General features: G+C 39.9%; 1 protein-coding gene across 1 annotated transcript in view; it reads left to right on the top strand.

The window, feature by feature from the left end:
- Window positions 1–800: 800 nt before the first annotated feature.
- LOC149200381 (vacuolar protein sorting-associated protein 20 homolog 2-like) overlaps window positions 801–21,716 on the top strand; it is a 72,156-nt gene continuing 51,240 nt past the window's right edge. Inside the window, exons 1-4 of the mRNA XM_089400931.1 lie at window positions 801–816; window positions 1,932–2,098; window positions 17,540–17,692; window positions 18,062–18,214. Coding sequence (XP_089257057.1) covers window positions 801–816; window positions 1,932–2,098; window positions 17,540–17,692; window positions 18,062–18,214 — 489 coding nt within the window. The remainder of the gene's footprint in view (window positions 817–1,931; window positions 2,099–17,539; window positions 17,693–18,061; window positions 18,215–21,716) is intronic.

Below are 21,716 nucleotides of genomic sequence, written 5' to 3'. Positions count from 1 at the left end.
TTCTGTTTGGCGCTCGAAGAGGAAGGAGCATCTTTGAACTTCTTGTCCATCATGGACTTGAGGAATATAATCGATTCTTCAGCATGGCTACATCTATTGGCCAGGCTGTTAAACTGTTCATATAAGGAGCTGACTCTGTGAAGGAAGAGATTTATCTCAGCCCGATATTTCTCATTAAGAATTCGGTATTGGTCTTCCAGTCTTGTCTCCAGACTGCGCACTTGATCCTCCAGAGCCCTCTGTTGAGCTCGCAGTTCCTCAAATTCAGCCTGTAGATCTCTACAGTGAAAACAGTCTTCTGGACGCTCCATTGACGCCGAATGGGTCTTGCCTTTTCTGTTCACTACTTTACCACAGGAGCTCAAGTCTCTTTGCTTGTTGTAAGCAACTTCCACAGCGCGCGCAGGGCTGCTGTGTGTTTGTTGATTCCCACGGACTGCCTGAGGAGAGGCGGAAGCAGTTTTGCTCTTCTGCTCGCGGGCACAGGCTTTCTCAGTGTGATGGAGAGGCATGTAGCCCGATCTATAAATAGAAGCTAACCACAGGTTAGAGGAGCGGGAAGGAGCCCTACATCTCCCGATGCTCCAGCTCATGGTCAAAAAATTATCATGAATTGCACAAGTGGTCTGTCGACGAGGACGATTTTCACCTGCGATTCGCTTGATTCCCATACTCTGAGTAGATCTCCCAATCTTGTTTCTGATCAAAATCTTTCCTACCATACCTGTTCTGCCAACTGAATTGATTGTTTGTCTGCTGTCATAGATTCTGTTATCCACGGTACATTTGCTGTTGACTAGATGAGGAATATTCATGGTAACGGTTGTAGGGAGGAATTATCGTTACAACACATAATACCTTTGGGGCGTTCACAAGCTCTGTTGGCGCACTTGTCAGCCTCTTTATTCAATCCACGGAGGATATGATAATAGATGACTTCTTCCAATGAAAGGAGGACGAATCTTTAACAAAGGATTAAGTCCGACCAATAAGAGGCTTGATTCTATTAACAAGATGTTTAGCGAGGAGATAAGCCGACCCTCCTATAATGTTGAATATGAGGCGAAGAGGGGCCCCCTTCCTTATAGATCTTCGAAAGACCATAAATCCTAGGAGTGAGAGGGTTGCTCTCAAGAAGCTTCTTAATGAGGGAGCTAACATATTTATTATATCAATATAAATCTGTACAAACGAAATTATTAAAAAAATATTTCCAGAGAACCTGACAAAAATATTCATATAAAAATTATTTAAAAAACAACCCACTGAAGTTAACCCGCTTATAACATTCACAAAATGCACCAATAACATTACATTAAATTATCTTACAGACCATGACGCTGTCTAATTAATTCTTTTTTCCTTAATAATGAAAAGACAGGACATCATTCACATCCTCGTCATAGGATGAGGTCGAGCTGGAGCAACGAAGGCTCAACGGACCGGAATTTGAAGAAACACTCGCATTAAGAATCTAGCAAGAGGGAATGCCATCAGAGATGGAGCCGCGATGAATAAACCGCTTAGAGAACAGCGACAAAGCCCCGCATGAAGGACCTCCAGAGGAATCAACATTCAAACAGCTAGAAACATCGATCGCTTGGGTTGACATGTTCAAATCTGAAGGAAGAGAAGAGCCGATAACCCAAGAACGAAGAGCGGATATCCAATGATACACAAACAGGGACGACTGCGATGCAAACCAAATCAGCATAAACAGACGTTGACATCATAATTCATTTCAAATCCAACAACAGACGGTGTAGCAAAGCAGAGGAATGCATATGCATAAATTTTGCCGCAGTTACAATTAAGAGTGTGACACGATAGATGACGACAGTGAAGAAGAATATGGGGATTTGAATGGTGCAATTTTATTTTCATCTCCAGGGTGCTGTGAGCTGAGATTTAACTTTTTTATGCAATTTCAGGGTTTGAAGCAGACAAGGGTTTTTTAATTATATGTTTGATTTTTGTGGTGGAAAACGGTCCTTGGAGGGGTAATCTGTTTGCAAAAAAGCCGAAGGTCACAGATGTGGACAGGGCGATATTATCACTGAAAACCCAGCGGAGAAAGCTTGCACAGTACCAACAGCAGGTTGTTGATGTAATTTTTATTTTCAGAAATATATATGTCTTTTTCTCTCTACAATTTTATTATTGTAATTGTCAGTAGTGGGTTTCTCTTGTGTTTTAGAATTCATTTTTCTCAGCCTTGTTTCCTATTCTATTAAAAAAATTAAGGTGAAATGCATACATACGGTGAATTGGTTAGGTTTTGAATTTTGTGAAATGGGTTAGGGCATGATTTAAATTTTTATGATACGTAATATATTACACAAGGCTGAAGTGTTGATCTTTTGCCAATGCCAACGTTGTCAAATTCATTCTTCTTTCTTTCATAAACACTTTGCACAACTGATATTGTTTATGATTGCTCTGAGAGAAGCGAGGTGCATTTTACAGCCCTTTATGCGGGAGATGTGCAAGGTCTATGTGTGCATCAATATGATTGAGATGTAACATCTTTACCTAGAAATCAAATACAAAAATAAATCCATAATCTAAAAGAAAAATGTTACGAATATAAAAAGGAACTCCACAATTTTAAAAAAAATTCGGGAAACGAATACGATTTTTTTTTCAGAAAAAGAATACGAAGCTTTTATGCATAGAGAGATTTACATCTCAGAACTCCACAATCTTAACAATAAAATACAAGAAAAGAATACAAAAGAAAAATTCAGGAAAAGAATACGAAGCTTTTATGCATAGAGAGATTTCCATCTCAACTTCCCTTTACCCGCTTTGGTATTTAACAGATCCAATGTTAATATGAATAAGGTATTAGATTTGCTATTGGAATCATCATCACTGGACTTGATCATGTTTTCAGGCCTTTCGTCACAGTCTTGGAATGCTCTATATTATTCCAAAGTTTCCTCAATTTTTGTTTCCAGCATCATCCATAGTTACTTTCAGATTGGCATTCTTGTCTTTTCACTTACATTTTCTTATCTCTTCACACATTCCAGCTATATCTAAGAGGACATGTGCCCCAACTAAGGCAGCCCAGCCACAAGACACAACTGACAGACAGAATGGGAGGAGCTAGCTCACTAGGATTTGAACCTTGGTCATCTTCATAGTAGTTTCTCTAAGTTGCTGCTAGACCTCGTCTCGGGACACACAACACACACATAGATCTGTATGTATGTATGAATGAGGTCCTGGCTTCGGAGATGTAAAGGGAGGGAAAAGGTTTTTACACGTAAGCACTTCCCGTAAAGATAAACTATGCTACGTTGTTCTCATGGTGGTTTCAGATCTTCTTCTTGTTTCGCAGGGGAGGCTTTTCCGAGATCTGCAACACTTGGTGCCTAAGGCAACGCCGCAACACTGATGTGTTTTGCATGCGTGGCTCCTAATCTGGATCAGTTATTCCCCTTTAGAAAACAATGGTTCTCATTGTTCTTTAACACTGTAAGAACGAACTGGATGTGTGCCAAGCTCTCGGACAATAAAGAATACAAAGCCTGTAGCGGCTGCAATAAAGATCAAAGATGTGCTATACAAGCCTGTAAATTGATGTCAAAACCTGTGAAAGTCTTAATAAAACAGAAGCCAATTTTTTTATGTGGAAGTGTAGAAAATCCACGAAATTCTGATCTGTTAATATGAACAATCTGAAAACAATTTTCTTTTCATATAATCACAGAATTTCTCTACTAGAAGCAGTGGAATAGGAACAAAAATATAAGCACAATTCACACAATAGAACAGCAACAATTTTCTAGGGAACCCAACTGGGAAAACCCTCGCTTGCTTCAGAATTTTATTGAAGAAGAATAAGCTACAGATCTCTTACAACCAGCTTGTCTCAATCAGAAAATACAATATTCTGTCTGCCTTAAACTAGGCTTGAAACACCTGCTAGAATGCTGATCTTCTTCTTGAAACTGTGCAAACCCGAGCTCCTAAATCTATGCGCATTCCTTAGGAAATAGGCCCCTATTTCCTAGTGCATTCCCAGCTCCTAAATAATAGGAATTTTTCTTATTGTTCAGCGCACTTCTCAAGGCTGCCTTCCTTCTCCAACTCGCACAAGAGAAAACTTCTTGGCTTGTTCTCCCACAAGCTCTCCACCCAAGCTCACAAACTTGTGCTCAAGAAAATTATGATACAAGTTGTGCCTTCGATCTCCTTTTAAGTACTTCGAATAGGCTATTGTTAGTGAATTCTATATTTGGGAAGTCGAACTGGTGCTTTTATAGTTAACAACAGTTAACACAACTTGTTAACTAGTTCCTCCCAAAATTTAGGAAGCTAACTCCACTTGTTTTTCAGTTCCCAGACTAACTCACACTAGAGGACAGATAATTCGGTCCTCCACAAACTCGCACTAGTCAAACTGCTTCTTGGACTTTTCCACATCACTGGAACTCATACATGACTAAGAAGATCACAAAATCAATTCCTTGAATTAAGGCACATTCCTTCACTACTTTTCAACAAGAAGCTGGTCGAGACTGTAGCAAAAATTTAAAACCTTGTGGGATGTTGAACCCATGGCATCCCAGGTTATGGCTATAAATATTTATCTCCATTCAAGCTGCTGTTGGGACAAGAGATAATTTCCATAGAATGAAGAGCTGGGCTGTAGTTTGCTGGACGATGGGAAGAGAGGGTGTGCTGGATACCCTATTGATTTCTTCTCTTAAGATGCAAATCCTGTATGCCAAAAGTGAAGGCTGACAAAATGGAAAAACTTCTATTCTCAAAGATGCTGCTATTCCATATGGATTTAGAGATAGTGTGTATGCTTGTATGCTCTTCGTTCAAGTTTAAAGTTGATTTAAACTGCCTTAAATGATGTCTGAAAAGACAAAACTTTTGAGAGATGATTTAGTGCTCAAGGACTCCTCAGACCACGTTGAATAAACAGAATAGCAAGGAAATATACTGTACAGCTCTTGAAGGAGGATGATTGGAGTTACACCATATAAGACTGGTCCCTTGAACATGGCATGCTAAACATATTGTTTGTACTTGCATGAAGAATGCTGATAAAGGGCCACATTTATAATTTGAATCAGTTTTCATGTAACCATCACAAGTTCTGGAAATTGAATAAGCTTGTCAAAGCTGTGATATGTTAGGAAAGCTCATAGAGATATTCTAAACATTGAAGAAGTTTCGATGACCATTGGTCTTCCCAAACATATGAATATCAATTATATTTATAAGCAAGTTGTTCCCTAATGAACCACGATTTTGTATTGCTATATGCAGGGTTTCTGCCAATATATGCCTTAAAGAAAAAATGGAACGCAAAGTTTATTGCCACTAATCAAGAACACCAGAGCTCAGTGCTGCTTGTGAAATTGTGGTTTTTTGCTATTCACAAGTGTAAAGGAAGAAGTGGATTGGTAAAGAAGGCATTAAAATTGGAGCTCAATCACCCCTTAGATCATGTTTAGAAACTTCAAGAGTTTGAAAGAGTGAGTGAATTGCCACAAGATTTGCTTGTTTGCAAAATTGTTGAGAATTTCCAACCCCTACAACTTGTAATGAATGTACTTGCAACAAATCAAAGTTGACTCCATCTTGTTTTGCCAAATGTCACTGATGATCAAGACCCGCCAATTTGGAATGGAAGAAGCAATGCTTTGGGTCAATGAGATACTAGAAAAATTGAAATCTTCAGAACATATAGGCCCTATAATGGAATTGGGACTTTGTTTTATCTTTATGGGGTTATATATCCACAAGCAACTAATTGATTTATCCACAAGCAACTAATTGATTTGAGAGTGTGTCCTTGGTCAAACTCAAATTCTTGTCTCTATTTTGAGGTCTTTCGTCCCTGTTAGTGGCGTGCTTCTCCTAGCATGTAGCTAAGCTATGATTTCTCTTGTCACAACTTGAGAAGGATGCAAATCCCAACATCGGTGGATTGTATAAGCCCTTCTTCCACAAAAGCTGCAAATGAAGTTAGACCTGGAAAGTTGTTTGCAGACCTGTTTACATGACTACCTTTATGCTTGTTTGAAACCTTTGTTGAGCTTGAAATGGCTTTCCTGGTGGTTATAACTTATACTTTTGATTCCCATGTGCTGATAGATTGGTTTCCCAATGGAGCTGGTTTAGATTCCTCTTCAGCTGGTTCCCTGCTACGTCTGCCTTCTTTGTGAACTAATTGGTATAGTGGTGGTTGTTTGGACTCCTCTTTCCTTGTGGGTTATCTTGCTACCTAGGAGAAATCTCCAAGCTTTATGGTTGCGCAGTATAACAGATACCTGCATGCTTAGGTATTGCTTGAATTTTATTGGGGCTATGTTACTGGAATTGTCTGAGAAAGGTGCTGCTCCCACTTCTGGAATATACCGAAATCACTTGACGGTTTTAGAATAACTGTTTTTTTATGTTTTTCATTTCCTAACTGTTTGTGTTTAAAGGGAACGGTTTGGTGTGTGATGGATCTGTTTCCAGGCATTGGAAACAGAGCCTTTGTTAAGAAAATGCCAATAAAAATAAAGAAAACCAAAGCCAAATGGGAATATGAAGTGCAGATGACAGGGAAGTGGAAGTGAACCTAAACCCTAGAAAACCAAAACCAAAACCAACCTCCACATCATCATCTCCCACTTTCAGTTTCAAACTATGAGAGGTTGAGACTTCATTGAACTGATAGTGACAGGAATTTGGAGAGGATTAGCACAGTTTGAGCAATTGCATGGTCACAATGTAATAGCAGGCATTTTGAGAGAAAATTTCGATTCAACGCTCCTTTAGTGAGTTTGAAGTGTAACATTATGAGAGATCTATGAAACCGGATTCATCCTCCCCCCATGTCCCAAATCCCATGAATCAGACACGATTCTCTAGGACACGTGTCCGATTCTTGTGTCCAATGTGTCCTGGAGCGTGTCCACCGTGTCCTAGAGTACACCCATCTATCATTGTTGAAGATTGCAATTACATGGTTTGTCTCTTCATTCATCATGTTGAAGAGGTTAAGGGTGGTCAAGAGTCAAGACCGCTCTTAGGGCCATGGTTATTTCATACTTTTGGTCTTTTTGGAGAAAGGCAGATCAAGCAGCCTCAAAAAGAGTGAATGACACATTGTTAGATGATGCTTGGTGGGAGAGGGTAGATCTCACTATTAAGATCATGGACCCTATCATTATTTTGCTACGATTCGCAAATACAGACCAACCTATCCTAGGAGATTTTTATGAGGGATGGGATTCCATGATTGAGTCTGTGAGGACCATTATTTTACAGAGTGAGTGCCCCAAGTATGAGACATCATCAGAGGCCTTCTTCACCACCATACAGGATATTCTTGTCAGCAGATGGGACAAGAATTGCACACCTTTGCATTGTTTGGCTCACTCATTGAACCCAAAATACTACAACCATGAGTGGCTAAATGGTGGACCTTCCCGTAGATTCCCTCCTCACATGGATGGTGAAATTTCACAGGGGAGGAAGGATGCATTGAAACAGATTTTTAGGATAGAGCATCCCTTGATGAGGTGGAGGATGCCTTTGCAGAGTTTTCCACTGGCACTGGGCGATTTGCAGGCTATGATGTGATTAGAGACAGGGGGGCTAAGAAGCCCTATTCTTGGTGGGCAACTCATGGGGCAACAAGCCCTCCTCTACAATAGTTAGCCATGAGGCTCCTCTCTCAGGTGACTTCGTCCTTTTGTTGTGAGAGGAATTAGAGCACATATTGGAATTCTCATTTTGATGACTTAATGAGAAAACTATAGTTTCTTGTCTTTCTACAATTGGATCTTTGATGAACTTGTCACAATTGTATTTGTATGCATAATGTTACTTTGTAAAACTTACAAACTTTAAATTTACAATGTAGAATCTAGATCTATGTCTGAATTTGTTTCATGAGTGAGAATTTGTGTAAGAAATATCTATCTAGTGTATATATATATATATAGATATATATTTTAAAATAATATATAACGTGTCCTGTTACGGGGGGTCAACATGCTCATGTTGGACACTCGAATTTTCGTATCCTGCGTGTCTCGTGTCCCCATGTCAGGTGACTTAGGTAGAAATGTTCCTTTGAATTTCTTTTAACAATTTAATACTGTTAAACACACACACGCAAATAATGGACAACAGATTAGATAAGCGTGAGATGCTTTTATTCACAAAGATTTACATACTTATACATTGCCTTGTGACCCTTGGTCTTCATATACCAAGTGGTCTCTTGGACTCTGGTGACTGTTCGCATTCCACACCAACCCTTAGCAGATTAATCAGAAGGGGTATATACGTGTCCAAGAAGAGAGCTATAATACAAAAATACAATAATGCATGACAACAATAGGCTGAATGATCTCTTTGAAATGAAGATATAAGGTGGGAAAACTCGAGGTCTCAACCAATGGTGGTTTAAGGATGACCACCAATACTGGAACGCTTAGTGCAGTTCGTGGAACTCTTCCAAATTTGGCAAGAAGCTGAAGTCTTCTGTTAGAGGAAGTGCTCCCAATTATTTGTGAGAGGGAGACTTTTGGGTCTTAACCTAGAACTCTTTGTGTGATTCCCAGAACTCTTCCAAATCTGGCAAGAAGTTGAAGTCTTCTGCTAGATGAAGTGCTCCTTAATGCTTTGAAGAGGGAGACCTTCAACCTGAAAAAAGGGAGTTCTTCAACCTGCGAAAGAAAGGGAGAACCTCAACCTGAAAAGGGAGGTCTCAACTTGCGGTTGTTTAAGGAAGGCCACCAACCATAGGCATGCTCATGGAACTTTGAATTTATTATTTGAGTATGGCTGTTTTTGGCTGTGGCTTAGGCTCGCTTGATTTATCGTTGAAACTTGTAGATGAACATCAATTCCACCCTTGTCAGTTGCAAGGTGAGAAGATGGAGAAAACTCAATTGCAAGGCTTTTTAATACGCTAGAAGAAATTATGACGTATAACCGAAATATCTTCTTGGTTGTTGAAGCCCATTGCCAAGAAGTGATCCATCCAAGGTGAATCTTTGTTCTTGTAGGAGGTTGGTTTCTGAAGCATTTGTTTGAAGAACGAGTGTGTTGACCACAATGCTTCATGGGTTAAGATCAAAACACTTATCTTTCTCATGGCCCACTCGATTACAATGTTGGCATTTAACGATCTGCGACGATTGTGGATGAGGAGCAGGTGAAAAAGAGTTGTCTTGAAGAAACCCAACACTCTGAAATTGAATGGGGTTGGAATATTCTGGAGTATGAAAGGACACCTCCTTGTCATATCCAAGACCTGTTTTGTTCTTGTTGTTGATAATCTCTTCCCAAGGTTTGATGATGGCCTTGGGAAGTGTAGGGTGAATTTCTACTTTTGCATGCAAATCTGTGCTTGCACTGGTCTCAGTGATCTGGTCAATTTCTCGCTACTGATTAGAGTCAACCTTGGACTCAAAAATTGGATTGTTCTGAACAAAAACAAGTTCAGAATGTTGTCTTTTCTGTAACTCATCTTGTTGTAGCTATGATTCAAGTTGCAAAATATAATCTTCTCTTGTGCATTTTGCAAACATATTTGAATATCAGAGAGAGTGCCCTTGCTAATTTTTATTGTATCATCCATTGTAGAGAGTATCAAAGTGTTAAGTAACTCTAATACTTTCAACTTTGGCCATTTTCTCTAGTTCAAGTAAATGAAGGGTTAATGCAGAAGCAAAGATAACGAAATGCCTTTTCACAATATTAGGGTAATAAAAGCATATGCAACTACAAGTGGAGGAAAAGCAAGGTGAACACAACCCTTGGAAATTTTGTTCGAAGTTCGTATGCTTAAATCTATAGTTGAATTTGATCAAGTAGTAGCAACAATGTGTGGGATGACTGCCTCTCAAACCAGGATTGAAGTATCTGGTTCCTCTTGTTTATTAGCAAATGGAACAGTGTATTAACAACTTCCTTGAACTCTGTTTTTCGTCTCACATCGCATATAATGCAGATGCATGTAACCAAACAACGTTCAATACACAATGAACTATATACGAGCTCTCTTACTGTTTTATCACATTCCAAACTTCAATGGGAAGGTGAAAAACTCAGATGCTCCACGACACACAAAAGAGAACCAATGCCAATGCATATGGAGAGCATGAACAACATATAATTCAAGGTTCAACGCATATCACTTACATTATATACCAACGTTCAATTTGATTGACCATTCCAAACTTTTATATTCCTTTGACCAATGTACATAACCATATGACTCATGCATACAATACAATGCAGAGGGATCGACCTTCAATGCACTTCAAACACAAATTACTTGCAAGAATTAGAGGTGTTACGCATAGAGATGAACTGACCAACTTATACCACGATGATGCCAACCATACATAGCTACACCATAGGCTGCTACACTAGCTCGTTGCTTTAATCAACACAGAGAAGGGAGTTCAAACATACAAACCAATGTATACACCAAAAGCATGTCCTTCAACTCACCATTTCGACCGCTCCATCAAAGTCCATGCACCATTCACACGCTCCATACATTGGATTGCCAGCATTCAATATCGTTCCTCAGTGCTTGGAAGAATTGTTGTTATCAGTTACCTGCATTCTCTGGTCGTTTTCCAAGTTTTAAAGCAGCTGCAAGTGTTGCACTTGATGATATGCCTACAAGCAACCCTTCCTCTCTAGTGATCTTTCTAGAAGATGAATCTAGGTGAATTACCTTGTATCTTGTGGCATCTTGTAGGGCTCTCTAAAGCTTCAACGCAAATGACTTTAATGGATGGCAGCATGCTAGTTTACACAAATAGTTCTAGCATAGGCTTAGGCACAAACATACAATTCCGACACTCCCCAATCAATTACACAAGTAAAACAGTAACACAAGTATTAGGGGTCTAATCTTTGGAAAATCCCCAACCTTAGTCTGCAGACAGTCGTTTGAATTCTTCTGGTGTCATAGCCATGATCATTCTATGATAATGTTGCCGGAAATCTTAGCAGCACAAGCCTACAACGAACTTGGTTGCTTAGAGCCAAGGTAACTGATACTATGAGCAGAAAGGAGACTGGGCGTTACAACTCGTGCACATAAAAGAATTTAGAGCTCTCAACAAGTCGCAGTGACATTATGTTAGAGTTGACAGGCGAGCTTGAAAAAGTTTGTAAATTTACCAAACTCCTGCACTACATTTTGGGAAAAAAGAACAACTTCAATGCTCCCCTTGTTCAACCTTCGCTAAGTCGTGGCCTCATAGCCACAAAATGTTATGTTTGTCAAAATTATCTCTGTGAGGAGTTACAAAAAATAGTGTTTTGCCGTCTTAGAGAAATGGCAACAGAATGCTAGGCTTGAGCAGCGGAGTTCTGAGACATAGGAGAACTGAGCAGGTGGTATAGGCGTTACAGTAGCCTGCATCCAAGCTTAGCTATCACAAGCTGTTGGAATTTTCAAGTTTGACCCATTAGAAATTCTTCTTGTACTATCTGATTTATTTCTTCCTACTTGTTCAATTACTTAACAAGTTATTTACCATGTAAACACTGAAAATAAATACAAGTACAATATCAACACATACAGATCGTCAACTGAAAGTAAACAAGCACACAAGTGACACTGTTGTTTTTGGACTAATGTCCTTGGAAAAACCCAATGCGGGAAAACTGGTGCAGCTATTCAAAGGGTTTTATTATTATGCAATTTCAGAATACAACCTGGGTGCGAGAAATGGCTCACCTCACAGAGAATGCCCTTGGCAGCAGTACCTCTCAGTCGGAGACAGATATTCCGACTAAATCACCGGATGAACGATCCCACAGCAACAATGCAGCTTCTGCTGCTCTGCGTCACTCTGATAGGGACTACGTCACCCTATCTGGCTCTCCGGCTCCCAGTCTGTCCCAAGAATTCCTCCAGCGCTTCCTCTAGGCCCTGCATCAGCCTTTCTGGCCTCTGCGTCAGCTTTTGGAGCCTTTGTGTCAGCCCCTAGACCCTCTGCGTCAGCGTTTGGAGCCTCTGTGTCAGCCCCTAGACCCTCTGTGTCAGCCCCTAGACCCTTTGCATCAGCTTCTGGAGCCTCTGTGTCAGCCCCTAGACCCTCTGCGTCTCACGCGCTGGCCTTTCTGGCTCTGCATAGCTCCTGGCTGCCTCTGCGTGGCCTCTAGATGGCTATGCGTCAACCTCTTCCGGCTTTGCGCTGATCTTCCTGGTACTAACTCTGCCTCTCTACTATGTATTCACTGCCCCTTAGTTGCAACTCAGATCACTCACTCGATTTCCTTAGCAAACCCTGCCCAGAAAATCGAATTCTTGATCAACTTGGTGTATTCTCCAACTGACCCTCAAGCCCCCTCTTATACTTTTCTTGTTGGTCCATCAATGATCGAGATTAAATCTCTAATCAACGGCTAAGATTAGATTTGGCTTGATCCATGACTTTTGGACCCTTTTAACATAGTTTTATATTAATAACCTTTAATATTTTATTTTTCCAAAGTTTAGACTTAGGAATTCCATTAAAAATATTAATTATTTTAATCTCTCTCAAATTGGGTAGAATCTACCCAAACCATTTCTGGGTCTTGGAGATCTCATGTGCTTTAGCCTCTCCACCAATTTTCATGGCTTGAGCACATCTGATGCTACCCCAAAACAACACTCCCTCTTAGCGAGGACTGTGCTCTAGTGATACTCCACATTGAGCATCACCTTGATTATCCAGCATCGGTCCCTGTACTGACGCTAGGCCTTCCCGCCCAACATCCTTTGCACTGCTGCATCTTGTATTGCTGCCCATGGCCCTGCCACTACCACTGCTGCATTCGTATGGCAGCTCCCTTTGCATTCGTGCTGCTACTGGTCCATATATTCAGCATTGCAGCTGCACTGCATCCCCTTCTCCTCATGCTGCATCGTGCTGCACATAGCACTGCTACTGCTAACTGCTGCACTGCAACCCAGTTACTGAGAAGGAAGTAACTGATCCACCCAACTCTGACATCCTTGCCAGGCTAGAGACTCTCCTGATGCTGAAGCTCCCTTTGCTGCTAACAAGTGCTTCCTCTACTGACCTCTGTGCTACTGCAACAACTCCATTCGTCTCGCACTGTTGCACACCTCTTCGTGCCATCCTGCATTGGTGCAATACTCTTGTGCTTCTCGCACTGTTGCATCTTGCTAGCCTCTGTGCTATCTCAGGACTTCTGCATTGTAGCACTCTCTGCTGCTCCCTCTACATTTGTCTCTATTGACATCTGCCAATCCTGCTACTCCTCCTCGGGGCTCCCGTAGCAAGGTATAATGCAAGAGGTTGGGTACCTCAAGGATCCTGCCCCTCATCCGCTGTAGTTAGTCTGACTACAACTTGATGTCACCCCACTTCCTCTCAAGTGGCGCATGAGCACTCATGGAACAGTCGTCATCCTCCTTGACTTCTTTCTCTGCCTTTGCTGGCGCTGCCTTGGTCTTAAAAGCCTCACCCTTGCTCTTCTTTTTAGGACACTGGTTCGCAAAATGACCCAGTTCCCCACAATGGAAGCACTTGACCTTGGAGAGGTCCTTCTTCCGCTTCTCTTGCTTTCTCGCAGATGTTAGAGCCACATCCTCTTCTTCCTTCTTCTTGATCTTGATCCCTTTTAACACTACTCCTTGCCTTGGACAGTCGTTAGATTTCTTCTTGATGAAGAGTCGCCATAGTCTAAGACATCCCTCGAGTTGTTTGTTACAAACCTTGTAGAACATTAATTCTCGATGGACTTCCTTTTCAACCGAAAGTCTATCCTTTACTCCATCCACTATTAGGCTCATAGCCAATATTTCGGTTTCTTTGAACTTTGTTTTCTCTGCTTCATCTGTAGGCTTCTTGTCTTTTCCTAGAACTAGATCCAAAACTTTGTTCTTTTGAGGATGAGATCTATTCTCTTTTTCCAGGGTCTGTAGTTGGAGGCTCCTTCTAATTTGTTGACATAGTTGCTGTAGATAGTAGGCTTATCTCCTTATACGATTCCTTTTAATAACCTTAATTTAATCTCCTTTTCTCACTTTAATCTCCTTTTCTCCAATAGATCTTCAGGTTGCATTTTTCTTCCTTCTTCACCTTAGCTCTAATACCATGTTGGAAAATCGGAAAGGTCTCTAATATTTTCTCTTGTTGATAATTACTTGTGATTTCCTTAAATTATTATTATCTTTCTTATGTTCTTCTTTTTTAATCTTAGTTCATTAAGCAATTATCAAAACCAAAACACGAAGATCAAGGACACCAGATGTAGGCGCACAATCAGGGAAAAACCCCTATATAGGGGAAAACTTAGTCAATAACTCTTCCTTCAGTAATTCAAATTAGATAGACCAAGACCCTAGACAAATAGACCTTTCTACTCCACCAAGTCAGCCCTTAAACTGTTCTTACAACCTTCAAAGATCAACTACAACGATACTGCAACAACCCTGCTTCAATACTGCATCAAGGACAGATTTTCGACCCTACTACATCAAAATTTTGGCCCAGCTTCAAGACTGCAATATCAGCCCTCCAAGAGCTATAGTTCCTTCGCATGTGTGAGACAAGAGAGGGAGAATTTCGACTTAGCAAAATAATGACCTCCTTCTCCTTTGCTAGCCCTTTCCTTCTTCCTTCTTGAATTTCACACTTTTACTGCTTCTAGCTACTGCAATTCGAACTTGTGTGAGTTCTCCCCCAAATGAGTTGAGTTGCTGCTTATATATAGTCCTTGACTCCTTCTAGGTGATCGAATTCTTCCCTTGAGGCCGACTTGTCCTTCCTTGAGGCCAACTTGGTGGGGGAGGCCTAATTGACCTATTTTACCTTAAAATAATTTTCTTTCTTGACAGATAATTCCCAAGAAGGTTTCTTTACATTATGACATGAACAATGACACTTGACATAAACCCTAGAAGCCTTCAATGGAGGCTTTGACCTAAAAATAATTGACCCAAGCATGAAACCCATGCTTTAATAAGTCAATTTATTTAATAATTTTCTTCTTCTTCTGTTTTTTGGTAAATATATTCAAATACAGTTATGATGACCGACACTAGTTACATTCTTCAACAACTTCTGTACACCCTGTCCCTCAATTATCTGGTCTATGAAAGTTTTGTTGTGCTGGTATAAATCAATCATTTTGGAAGACTGTGTCTGGTATCCAGTCCATGATCTCTGCATCAATGTCATCAGATGAGGTATTTCCTTGCTTCTCTTTGAGTAATTTCTCAACTCATTCTATCTCTTCCTCGATTGCAGTTGGGAACTCTCTGTTGTACCTCGCAACTGCTTCCCTAGCCTTTGATTACTGCTCTAGTTTGCTTGTTGGGAGAGCTTCCTCTGCTGGGGCTTTTGTGTGGCCATGGTCTGTCTCTTCTGACTGCACTGGCTTTTGTGTTGCCAGCTTCATTTTTGTTTGCTGCCCATTCATATGTGCTGACCCGCTGTATCCCTTCACAAGACCACCAGCTGAGAACTAGGGGATTGCTTAGAGGCCAAGCAGGATGGCTTCTGGCCGTTGGCCAAGCGGGAGTGAGCTGGACTAGAGTAGGAGACCTAATGATGAGCTCTACCTTGAAACAGTAAGTTTTAACTGATTAAGCTAGCTGACTGGGATATATATATGTGTGTGAGAGAGAGAGAGAGAGTTTTAATTGATTAAGCTAGCCCACCACTGGAATAGGGAGTCAAGTAGCAGTAAGAAGTACACTGAGGATACATTTGTCATTTTTAAATTCCATAATCCTCATGATACTACTTACTGGTATTTGACTCCCTAATTGTGGCCTTTTCTGCTTTTAGTGCTGTGTTGTGATTGTATCCACTTATGGAGGACCTGGGATCAAGATTTGATTGGGATACATTTCCATTTGGAAGCACCGGAGGATCTGCTTGAGATCTGGTTTTGGCTTGCCAGAAATGTCAAGCTGGTGGATCCTTCAAAAGAAAAACAGTTTTGTTAAAAACACATTGAAAAACATAAAATACAGAGTCAAAAAGGCATTGTGTCTCTAAAACCCTAACTCTTCCCTATAAAATAGTAATGTTCCACTGAGTTTCGGGGATGGGGGAGCGCGGGGGTTAGGAGATGCACATGGGGGATGTGTGTGAGCACCCCCAAATTTTGGGGAAATTCACGGGGGGATGTCAGGCCCCCATCTCTAAAATTATAAAAATAGAAATAAAAATGATAAAATCCAACAACAGTTCATCTCATGCAAATTCATCATTATGCAGTCGAATGGAAACAATGTAATCTTGCCAATTCTAAAATCCTGACAACTGTTAAGTCTACTGAATTCTGAATGGGAAATGAAATTCTATTTTCTTCATATGAAGTCTGATTAGTTTGGAACCACGCAAACAAGCTGAAACAATTAATGGTAATGTTAAAAGTTTAAGTAAAATGATAGGAAAGTAAGATAAAGAAAGATAAAGGAGAATGCCAACTTGTTAGAAAAGGTAAGATAAATAAAGATCAAGGAGAATGTCAATTTTTTTAATTAATTACCAGGGTCAAACTTCTTAAAGCTCTATCTCCTATTTTTGTTGTGTTAAAGGGTCGTTGGACCTAAAATCCTAGGGCATTTTGGGGTTATGCATTTTCCCAAGTTTCTCCAAAAGGGGGATGTGGAGGACACCCACAGGTTTTCGAACTGGTGACCATTACACAAGTAGTGCCTTAGCAGTGCACCGATTCACTGACTGTCCTACACCCCAATGGGAAATAAAGTCTGTTTGACTTGGACTGCTAGGTTTGGTTATAGCTTTGATGAATTATCACTGTGATGGCCTCATTCTACTAGCTAATGATTGATCTTGTCTCATTCCTTGACCTACGATAGTCTCCTTGTTGGACAGTGGAAGCCATGACTTGCTTGGTTGGCAGCTTGCTCATTGTTTGATACTCTAGAATCTGGTCTGCTACCTATTCTTCTTGCATCAGAATTATAGATATTGAACCAAAAGGAAAAGCATAACCTTTTCCAGGCTAACCAATGAGAGATGAAAGCTTATTATAATCAAAGCTAAGTCTATTTTATTTTTATTTATTCTGTAATTGTAAACTGGTTGAATATTGACAACATTCATGTCTTAATGCACCAAACAGATCCAACATAATTGTGTTAGGTTAAAATTTGTTGACATATGAACTTGTTTTAGAAATAATCACCATACACAGCAATGTAGGTACTAAGTACAGATTGTTCTACCTATGGTGTGATTGCCTCTCATTGATTATTTCCTGTCTGTTTTTTCTTGCCTTACTGTGCTGTACATACCTACTTCCTATTTTTTTTGCTTGTATCAGTCACATACTTGAAATTTATGGAAAAATAAGAAATGTGGAGAAACTTTGGGATTTGCCTCAATTTAAATCTGCAACTTTTGGACCTTTGTTCATAACATATTGGCATCTGCTTCTCTCTAAGTTCTATAAGAATGTTTGGTTCAGACTTATGAAAGTGTAAGCTGCAGAATTAAAGAGGGATCATGGTTGTAATTTATCTTCTGGCTTGAAATGTTTTCAGCTTGAGAAAGTAATTGAAACTGAAATGCAAGTTGCTCGAGATTTGCTTCGAGAGAAAAAGAAAGAGAGGGCATTGCTTGCGTTGAAGAAGAAAAAGATGCAGGAAGAGCTCGTAAAGCAAGTTGATGCATGGCTTATTAATGTTGAGCAACAGGTTTGCATATGCAGATAAACTTATCAGGGTGAAATTTGCTATTAGGTGTTTGCACCGTTGAACTACTTGGTAGATTACTTACCCAATTAGTTGCTTTATATCGGAATGTAGAAAATCCATTTAGTGGAACATAGAAATATGTATGCTGTCTTATGAATTTCGTCTTGCTTGGAAGAAGCAGTTGTTCCTTCCAAGCATTGAACTACTTTATGGTGGTCATCTGCATGCTTGTTCAAGAAAGGAACACTACTTTTCTTGCCTTCCTGCTATATGAAAAGTGAAGGACTGCATGCACTGAGTTGAAATATTGTGTTTTATAAATCTAGTTGAAAAGCTAAACACCTCTGTTCAATATGAACATGGTTGCAGCTGGCAGACATAGAAATAACAAGCAAGCAAAAGGCTGTCTTTGAGAGTTTAAAGACAGGAAACAATGCTATTAAGGCTCTCCAAAGTGAGATCAACTTGGATGATGTTCAAAAACTTATGGATGATACAGCTGAGGCCAAAGTATACCAAGATGTGAGTCTTTCTTTTCTCTTTCTCTGTACAAGTTGTGTATCCAGCCCACAGTCTTTTTCATTACCTTTTGTGCTTGATTTTAAGATGCCGTTGAAGTCTTACATTCTTGTATTTGTAAATTTGCTAGAGCAATGCATGTTGCTTTTATGGTCATTTATTTTGAACAGCAACAGAAATGAAATCCTATGGATTTACAGAGATAATAACATTATCTTTATCTTATCTCACCATAGCCTTAGCCATAATCGTTGGGAAAATGGAGCTGCTCCGTTCAAGGACTTTGGTTTGGTTTCTATTTCTTCACTGAATTCAGATACTCTATTCTGCTTTCTGTGCTTACCTGATTCTGTTGGATTACCAAATCTGAATGCCATAGCACAAACTAGAATAAAACCTACCATAGTGGCAATTCCTGGGCTGCTCAATCAACATTTGCAAAATTAGATCACCTAACTGTAACATGAGAAACTGCAAAGATTTCACTATATTCTTACTATAGTTGAGGTTGTTTGGGAGCTGAAGTTTGTAGTATATAGGCTGCATGCTGCTCAGGGTTGGGGAGGCTGGTGCTTTCACTTATTTGCTTCATTGTGTCTTTTCTGTCTTCATCTTGTTTGGTGTCCCTGTTTCACTGATGACTCACTATTACTGTGGACCGGAGTACTCGTTGGTGCATTGGAGCGGACACCTAGGATCTTGTTGAAGTCTTCTTCTTTGACGATAGCCTTCTGCCCTGCTTCGAGGCTCAAGAGATGGGAATCAGCTTCCCTACCCTGTGTCTATAGTCTCTCAAGTTCCTTGGTGAGTTCATTGAATCTAATGGTCAGAGAAAATCCTTTTGCAAAGTCTGCCTCCTGTACTTTCCCAAGGTTGGTGTTGGAATCCTGAAGCTGTTGTATTCCAAGGGGGGGTTTCTTACTGAGGTCCTAAGGGTCAGCTGGCAGTGAAGGTCAATGGCCTTTACCCCCATCAAATTGGTCAAAGCATGGGCTTTTGAAGTGCTGTACAGTGGATTGGATGTTGGAGTCTGAGAAGAGAAGAAGGAAACCAATGCAGGAAAATAAAATGCCAAGGAGCATCGGGGTAGGGTGGGCCTTATTCTGAAGGAGTAGAGTATTTCAAAAATATGCAGAGCAGGGTTAAATGAATGATGGTGATGGAAGGTGAGATATTCATATTGCCTGAAATAACTTTGACTCTTATTTTTTGAGATTGATGCCTCTGTTGGCAGGGGCATCGATTACAGAATCAAATGGAAGGTTCCTGTAATCAAATGCACACTACCAACACACCAAATATCAATAATTACAAAGAAATAGAGAAATGTTAACCATAATGAAAACAAAGGGTTGGAGGCATCTGCACAACCAGGGATGGATTTCACCCACCAATCCTAAAATATGGAGGGAACATCTCCATGAAATTGTACTCAAAAGAGAGTAATATGCTTTGATTGATAGTAAAATCTTGTTGATTCTCATTGACTCTGGTGTGTTTTTAAAAAAATTGTAACTGGGGAAATTGTATTATAATAAAATATGTAGGTAAGCTAACAACATTGTTACATATTTGATATGTCCAAAATCTCAAACATAGATCACAGTATACTGCATGCCTTATACAAAATTTGCATGTCTCTTGGAATTTTTTTCTATTATTTCCTACTACTATAGTTTCTATACAACTCCTAAATTGCTTATAACAGTAAAAGGACATTTACTTGTGAAATTCACAGTGAGGAACAACCGTGTCCAAACCATTGCTTATAGGAACTGAGCCTTGCTGTCCCATCTCCTGTATCTTCTTCTCTGAGACCCCCATGAACAAAACTGATTGACATTCTTTGATTTGATATGCCAGACTGAGCTCCCTTGGATTTATAACCTATTGCTCAAGATGTTTCATTTTGCTTCTAGAGTGGTTATCTGCTACTTTTGCTGTATGGAAGTTCTCATTATTGAACCAATTTGAAGAACCATTTGATGCTTATTGTCGTGAACCTTAGCTGTGAGCAAAAACAGGAAGTTTTATTGCACTGAATCTGGTCCTCATGGGTTTGAATCACCCTTCACAGCTCTTGAAGATCCCTAAGATCCCTGAAATCAAATTCCTGTCTACAAGATCACGTACACAATCCCCTGACTTGAGCTCTGCAACTTCTAATTCTTCTGTTCTTCAGAAAACCAGACCACTCCCAAACTCTGCTTGCATTGCCAAAAGAAACAAGACCTGGCAGACAATACCCAAACGTGCCAAAGAGAGAAATCCCAACTAACAGCACCAGGCAATGTGACTACTTGTCCACCTTGCAACTTACACAAGATATCTAACAGAAGGTGTGAATTATACAAGTTCAAAATATAGAAAGAACAAACCCCTCTCAAGAGATTTCAACTTGCAGTAAAGGCATGAACAAGTTGACTCCAGTTTCACCAGAGCAGTAAACTTCAGAAACAAACTGGGGAAGGCTAAAGATAAGGGAACATAGAGATAGAAACCTTTCAAATGCAATCCCCAAAGGATCACCAGTGTTTAACTTCTAATTACAGATCTGGTTTATTATTCCAGCAAATTTATAACCCAGAAATTTAAATCTTCACTTACCAATTAAAAACACACTGGAATTTTAATTCAGAAATTTGCAGCAGAAGCAAACACTGGAAATAATTCTCACACAGAAATTAACCCTTCAACTGAACTTCATTTTTATTACTCAGAACAGTGAGGGCTCCCTAATTGCAAAAATGACCCTACTGAAAAGTACAAGTTACAGCAATTACAGAGATTTTCTGGGCACTTGTACCAGTTGTACAAGCCTCCAAATCTCCTCTCGAACATCACAGAGAACTGCTGTTTCCTTCAGCTTGCAACCTGCCCTCAATCTTGTGGCTGATCTGGACTCCTGCGCACCTGGGCACTTGTACCAGCTGCACAAACCCTCCCCATGTGGGACTTGTGAGATCTCTAGCTGAATACAGGCTCACACATTTGGCTGCTTCTTGCTGATATGCTAAATTTGTTGTACGATCCTGCTGGGAATGATCTCTTGTTGCTGAAATTTCTCTTGATATCTTCCTCCCTTGGCCTTGACCTCTAGATGAAAATCCTTCACCTTTTGATAAGGTCTCTTGCTTGAGAAAATGCTCTTCTCAACTCTGTGTCTTCTTCTCTCCTTAGGCTGTCTTTTATATTTCTTCATTGAGATGAAGCCCTAACCCTAATCTTCAATGTCATTCATGGTTGCAATTAGATCTCTCCTCACTTGAGATTAAATCTAAGTCACTAACCTATTTAAATTACATTTCTTTATATTTTTTTAGCTCAATAGCCAACATTAATTAATTAACATAATTAATGTGCTTTTCCTAAGTTAGGAAAATCATAAAACAAATTATTCAATAAATTAATCAAGTTTCTTAAGTGAGACTTTGGATGACTCCTACATGCTTGATAGCTAGTCTATGTAGAACCACTCTTCGTTGCTTAACTTCAACACTCAAAC

This window comes from Pinus tabuliformis, chromosome 2_1 (assembly GCF_031772625.1).
Source record: "Pinus tabuliformis cultivar Carrire ecotype Pingquan chromosome 2_1, CPIR1, whole genome shotgun sequence".
NCBI classification, from domain to species: domain Eukaryota; kingdom Viridiplantae; phylum Streptophyta; class Pinopsida; order Pinales; family Pinaceae; genus Pinus; species Pinus tabuliformis.
The sequence above is the reverse complement of the archived record's forward strand: the minus strand, read 5'-3'. Positions and strand labels throughout refer to the sequence as shown.